The following is a 7,115-nucleotide window of genomic DNA, read 5'->3' as shown; positions in this document are numbered from 1 at the left end:
GGAGGGGTTATAGGTACATTTTCTATATAATAAAAAGTCTGCCCCATCCGGTGGTTATCATTGTATTTTATAAATTGTGACATGGTAGATCCAAAGTCTTATAGGATATATGCATTTTACAATGTTAATTTGAAAGAGTACTAGATCATAGTTGCTTTGTGGGGTGCACTTTTATCATTGGGCTGGTTAAGGTTTTTTTTGGGCCTAATTTGAAACAATGGCGTGAGCACGGGCTATATACTATATATTACAAAAACACACAGAGAAACTCGTGATTGTTAGGGCATTTTTAAGTTTTAGATGTGACTATTTTTTTTTTGTATACATGATCAACTAACTATTTTAAAAATTGTCACAAAAAATTATCCAAATCTAACCACATAAAATGTATTCAACAAATTAAAAAATTTGGCTAATTTTACAAATCACAGAACTTTTGGCTAATTTTACTTTACACATTTTCGTACCGGTTACGGATAAAGTTTCATGAACCAAAGCCGGAGTAACTTTGGCAGTTGAGATCTGAGAAAAGGTGATCATACTGACAAAGTGATAAGACGTGGGCCCAATGGTGGTTTTTAAAATATAGTTGGCAATTACTCTTTATTACTTTATTGCTACTTCCTTCTTCTTGTAGCTATCACGTTCCTATCAATACCTGCCAATCGAATTTGATCCAATTATCTAAGTTTCAGGTAAACCCTAAACGGATCTCTATCTCCAATTCTCAGTGTAACCATGTTCTAAATGTCTGATCTATTTATTTTTCTTTCCGGCGTATAGATCTGTTTTGTTGTTTTCGATCGAGCCACTGATGATTTTTATTGTGGCTGATTTGCATTCACCTTTATGGATTCTGATAAATTCATGACTGCATTAAGAACTGCCAGTATAATATTATAGGTCCGGGTCTAGCCCAAATGTGACATTTAGGATGTACACATGCGCCACGATTCTACCTCTTGAGTTAGAAGTAGGAGGTCAAGGCGTTGAAGCACTCAAGTAACTGTGCAGCAGTGGACTTGCTTGAATTCAGTGGGTGGGGTTTGGACTTTGAACTGTATCTGGATATCTGATACATATAGTTTGTTTCAACAGTACCTTTGTCCTCACTGCTCTTCTTAGATGGGCATGTAGAAGTTTGACCTCTTTCCGTATTTAACTTATATTGTTGCATCCATTAAATTATTTTACAAAAACTCAACAGTGATAACGTAAAAAAAAATGATCTACTACCTGCTCTCAAGTTAGCTGCCTGCTGGCCATGGAAATTGGTCCCAAAATCTGCCTAGGAAAAGAAATGGGCAGCATAAGTGTCAAGGTGAATGTGAGAAGAAGTCGTAGATGATCTGTTCTTGAGTTATACTAGACCAGTTTTTTTTTTTTAAGTATCGCATGTTACAATCCATTTCAATGAATATTAATAGAAACTTCACAGAGATATGTGGTTTGATGTAGCTCCTCAAAATCGGGAAAAGAAAAGTAACAAAGAAAAATGAATAACGAGGAAGTCGATCGTTTTGGTTTTCTCCTTGTTGCATTCCAAGTTCTTTGAAGGGCTTTGTGCGTGAAGCGCTTGGTGACAAATCTTATTCAGTAATGAGGCCACTAGAAGTTTGGATATGAACAGGATATTTCTTTGTATCATTCCATTTTTTTAATTAGATCAGAATATGACATGTTGACATATCATTATGAAGTCTATTTTATTCTTAACTTTGGTTATTGTTTCCCAATAACAAGAGTTCACTGTGTTCCTAGATTCTACTTTATTCTAAGTGTCTTCTTTTGTTGTTCTAAAGGTATGTCGTCATCAGAGAATCCCCAAGTTGTTGAAAAAGACGTTAAAGAGAAAGACCATAAGGAAGAAGATCAAGATGAAGAAAAGGGAGGTTTTATTGACAAGGTTAAGGATTTCATTCAGAACATTGGAGAGAAGATTGAAGAAGCAGTTGGATTTGGTAAACCAACTGCAGATGTAACCGGTATCCACATCCCTTCAATTACTCTTAAGAAGGCTGACATTGTTGTTGATGTGCTCATAGCAAACCCAAATCCTATACCCATTCCTCTTATTGACATAAATTACCTAGTGGAGAGTGCTGGAAGAAAGCTTGTGTCTGGTTTGATCCCTGATGCTGGAACTATCCATGCTCATGGTTCAGAGACCGTCAAGATACCAATTACTTTAATGTATGATGATATAAAGAACACTTACGATGATATCAAACCTGGAAGCATAATTCCGTACAAGATCAAGGTTGAGCTCATTGTAGATGTGCCTATTTTTGGAAGGCTCACCCTACCACTGGAGAAAACAGGAGAGATTCCAATTCCGTACAAGCCTGATGTTGACGTTGAAAAGATAAGCTTTAAGAAATTCTCCTTCGAAGAAACTGTAGCACTTCTTCATTTGAAATTGGAAAATATGAATGACTTTGACTTGGGTCTTAATGCACTGAGCTCTGAAATTTGGCTCTCTGGAGTGAGCATTGGAGGTGCAAAGTTGACAGAATCAAGTAAGATTGATAAAAATGGAATCAGCTACATTGATCTCCCTATTACATTTAGACCTAAGGACTTGGGTTCTGCAGTTTGGGACATGATTAGAGGAAGGGGTACAGGTTATTCAATCAAAGGAGACATTGATGTGGACACTCCATTTGGAGCAATGAAGTTACCAATCAGCAAGGAGGGGGGCACCACTAGCATCAAGAAAAACAAAGATGGGGATGATGACGATGACGATGACGATGATGAGGTATGCTATCTTTATGAAGTCTGTTACTGTCAATTTATTAATACCTTGTTCTGGTTTCTGCACAATTGCTATTCTAATCATATCCATGTCATAGTAGTAACAGATATGATCATATTTAATGTCATAGTTGTATCATATATGATTATCTTGTCTTGGTTAATTATCTTTTCCATTCTGAAGAAAAGGGAGTTGATATACTTTCACACAGTATTGATGAAATCATTGCAATCAATGTGTTTTATCCTGATAGGTTAACTATTCCCTTGCAAGGTGTGTATGTTTTAGTTAGCTAGAACTTGTGTATCAACTACTAAGCTTGACTAGTATCAATCTGATTTAAACCACATTTTGGTGGATGTGGATAAGAAAAGAAATTCTAGTATCTCATCAGTTCAAGTGTATCGTAAGTACTCCAGGAAACATTTTTTGATTTTTTTAGTTCACTTGATGTTTCCTAAAGACTCTTGATGCTATTATAAAATGATGGGAAATGATTGCATGTGATTCAACACGATATACGGGTTTTAACGTTGACTTCTATTGACACCAATTTTGGAGAACATGAAATATTGATGAGTATTAATTCCTAAATTATCTGGGAATTAATTGACTCAGGCACACGCAGAAATACACACACAACCTAGTCATTTGTTTAGGCTTATAGACCTTAGCCTATGATAGAGGCTAAGATCAATCTTCAAAATTATCTAAACCTCAGGTCAGGTGGTATATGTTTATCAACAAATTGGTTATTCATCTCCACAAAATATCAGCTCCTTCAATTTTACACCGTTCCCTGCCAAAATCACCTTAAAATTGAATTGTAACTCAAGTTAATGCGCCTATACCTGTCTTCATTCTGTTAGCACTTATTGCCATGCTTTTGGCGTACCTTCTGGCTCAACCTCATATGGCATGCCTCTGGTATGTTATGTGGCATGTCTTTAGATATGAAAGGCCTCTCAGATATGCCTTGGGCACACCTTGTGGCTCAAATACGTAGTGCCTGCCTTCAGGGTGTTTTTTGGTGCATCTCTCTCAGATACACGCAGCAAGAACACATATATGCAAGGATTGGATTTGTGCAAACATGGTTGTTACATGGTACAAGATGAATTGAAGTTGATTTTTGCGGAAATTTTCTTCTCACCCAGGAGATAATGTTTGTCAGAAATGAACTTGTTCCAGAACTTTTAATGTCGTTTTAAAGTTATTTTCAACTTCTGAGAAGCAGTCTAAAACTTTACATTTGGCCACTCTTTTTTACATCGTTAGAAATGTTAAGTGAGTTGAGTTTTTGTGAAAAATTCTTCCCTTAATTCATCTGGTATCTTGGTTGAGTTATGGATACAACGGTGTGCACAGCTGAGGAGTTGGTAAATGCTCCATAGCGTACTAAACCAACTTGCATTCAAGTGGGTCAATTTAAAGTGGTATTAGAGAAGCCTTTTCCTTACATATAATACATTTCTGTACAAGACCTGAATCAGACAATCTGTTTTGCTCTGTCTCACCTCTCTGAATGGGACAATCTTTGAGTCAGGGAAGGATCTCATTTCAGTTTATGGTCCTAGATTTCATAAAATAGAATAGATGTCTAGACAATTCATGTTCACCAGCTATGCTTTTTTAACCACTTTATAATCATCAACTTCCACTACTCTTTGGTGCTCTAGAAGTGTCATTCTGTGACATTAGATATACGACCTAAGCTTCAATTACATTGTGACCATTGAAGTCGCATACTTTTGAAATTCTGAAAATCAATCATTTCAATAACATTCTCTCTCCACCACGTGTAGCACACATTCAACACCACATGATTTATTCCCTTTTCTCTCCTTAATTCTTTACCTTCAATCTCAGCCGATAAGGGCCTTTGTTTCATTTTGAGGAATAAAATTATCGGGGTTGGATCACTTAGGGCATGGTGGCCAACATCAATGCAACATATTATGAAAATTAAATTGGTGAGTCATCGACTCAGCATGCAATGTAGTTTACGATCCAGCTATCAACATAAATCTCTTTTCTGGAAGAGCCCGTATGATTATGAAAATGTATACATGTAAAGTTGATTGTCATACATGTAAAGTTGATTGTCTAACCATGTTTAAAAATTAAAACACGTATTTTCATCAATATAATGTGTGCTTGTATCAGTATATTATTGTATTCACTATGATCTACTGATGCGATTCATCTGTCTCTATCTCCACCTCTGATGCTTTGGGTCTGAGCTATCATCTGGTTCATCACATTTGTGCATCTTATACTATTTGTTTAGTCATGGTTGATATCAGAGGGTATAAATGTACAACTACTCGGCCTCCAGCAATTTTCTGAAAATAACTCATGTGCTACTTCTCTGCAGGAATAGAGAAGTCGTTCTGGGATGGTTGGATATGATTAGAAAGTAGAGATCTGAATTTAATAAGAGAGTTGAAACTTTTACGTGTTTCATTTGAAGGAATTTGCTAGTATGCCAGTGTTGTACTCTAAAGAAGCTTGAAGGGTTTCAGTATTGTACTTGTATTTGTTTAAGGCTGAAAGACTGTTCCTAATATGCTTGTTTTAGTGTCTGCTTGAATGTTTGCTGAATGGTGTTCGTGGTGTCAAACAGTTTTAGTGTAGAATAAGGTGAAGTTATGAGTGTTAGCATTATGTTCTTATATTCTTATATGGTATACATAATCTTTTGGGTTCGTTTAATGTAACTTCAAGACTGAATCCCTATACCTATGTAATCCAATTAATGTAACTGTTGGGATGATTTTGCTCACTTGTTTAATTGATTTCCTACTTTGGTCCCAAAATCTATGGAGATCTGTAAGTGTGACCATTTTCGTAGCAAATTACTAATGCAGTACGTAGTTTTTCTGAATCTAACCGCACGGATTTTTTGTCATCCCCCCCATTGCGTAGAGTGTAGACCGTAGACTATGCTGGAAGTTTGAAGTTGTGACTTGTGAATGACTATAGTGATATATCGGAAATATATATCTTTTTTGGTAAACGGAAAAAAAAAAGTCAAACTATCACTATATATCGAAAATATCAGTGATATAATGATATATATCGGAAATATAGGTCAAATAGTAAAAAAAGTCGGTCAAAAAGTCAAAGTCATAATATATATTGAAAAAAGCGATATATATCGGCAAAAAAGACCTTCAATATTCTCGGTGGAGATATATTGCATTTTTCCATATCATGTACCTAGGGGCGGCAGTTTTGTACACGACTTGCTAAACCGACACAAAACCGACACAAATTAGCAGGCTCGGGGTGGGGAAAAAATGTTTTTGGGTCAATTAAGGGTTGATCCACCGAACCCGTCAAATAAATTGATTGGGTTAGGGTCACATATGTTAACCTAAATAATTCGTTAGTAGACCTCATTAGTTCTCGAGTCTAATGGGTTGGGTCATCAACCCGTGACCTATATAACCTGTTTTAAGATAAATTTTATTATTTTTAAGATCTCATCACCCCAACTACTTAAAATAAACGACGAAAAAGAGAGATTAGTCGTCATATTGATTAATTCAATAAAAATATGTTTCGTTATTCAATTTTTATTGATATTTAATTGAATTATGGATGGTTTTTGAAAATTAATACATATCCTACCTATATTAATATCGGTTATGCCAAGATGCTCATAAGCGAGCCACGTCAGCAGATTTTTTTAAAAATAGTCTATATTTTCAAAATATTTACTTTTCTTTTTACAAAAATACCCCTAAAATTGGTCTATTTTATAATTTATAAAAGTCTATTAGGTCTTTTCACGTGATGTAAAAAGTAATAATAATAATAAATAAATAAAAAACACGACTCATTTGAATTGTACGGTAGGGAATAAAAGTAAGTAATTAACAAACCAAACAAAAAAGCAAACCATCATCATGATTCGTGAGTGAAGCAAGAGAAAATATGGGTTTTTGCATAAGAAAAAAAGGCAAACCATCTTTGCTTATTCAATCATCACCAATCTAATTTCTATTGACACCATATATGGTCACCTTCGTCATCATCAATTTAAGAATGAGATGTTCAGTAAGGTATGCTTCTTCTTTTCCTCTACGAATCACTCTCTCAAATTAATGACAGGTACTAGAGAAATTTGAAAATTGAGGTTCGTAATTGTAAAAGTTTCCCAAAGTAGGCTCGAGCTCGGTATACGATGGACATTGAGACACCCAATAATACATGCTACCACAACAAGAACAAGGTTCTCGATTTGCATTGTAATTCCATGACGATTGCGATGCATATTGATAAGTCATGGATGCTCAAATAAAGATGATGCACAAATAGTTGAAATTCATTTTTTTGAATTTGTATATAA

At 35.2% G+C, this 7,115-nt stretch overlaps 1 protein-coding gene across 2 annotated transcripts; it reads left to right on the top strand.

The window, feature by feature from the left end:
- The first annotated feature begins 246 nt into the window (after positions 1 to 246).
- On the top strand, positions 247 to 5,577 carry LOC147473452 (Late embryogenesis abundant protein, group 2). 2 transcript variants are annotated; one of them, XM_086587408.1, is made up of 3 exons: positions 247 to 695; positions 1,803 to 2,761; positions 5,136 to 5,577. In XM_086587408.1, exons 2-3 carry the CDS (start codon positions 1,805 to 1,807, stop codon positions 5,139 to 5,141), a joined length of 963 nt encoding a protein of 320 aa, XP_086443534.1. In that variant the 5' UTR covers positions 247 to 695; positions 1,803 to 1,804; the 3' UTR covers positions 5,142 to 5,577. The 2 variants fall into 2 exon arrangements, with proteins under 2 accessions (XP_086443534.1, XP_086443533.1); XM_086587407.1 differs by having other exon boundaries at positions 489 to 695; positions 5,142 to 5,577.
- Positions 5,578 to 7,115: the final 1,538 nt, after the last annotated feature.

This window comes from Coptis chinensis, unplaced genomic scaffold (genome assembly GCF_015680905.1).
Source record: "Coptis chinensis isolate HL-2020 unplaced genomic scaffold, ASM1568090v1 utg2560_pilon_pilon, whole genome shotgun sequence".
Taxonomy (NCBI): Eukaryota; Viridiplantae; Streptophyta; class Magnoliopsida; order Ranunculales; family Ranunculaceae; genus Coptis; species Coptis chinensis.
Note: the sequence above shows the minus strand (reverse complement) of the source record. Positions and strands in the feature narration are given on the sequence as shown.

What these genes read in the sequence shown, in the direction of transcription:
- LOC147473452 (XM_086587407.1), top strand. Translation starts at nt 1,805, where the DNA reads ATGTCGTCATCAGAGAATCCCCAAGTTGTTGAAAAAGACGTTAAAGAG. An exon ending in ATGACGATGACGATGATGAG is followed by an intron (nt 2,762 to 5,141) that starts GTATGCTATCTT and finishes CTGCAGGAATAG; the next exon opens with AGAAGTCGTTCTGGGATGGT.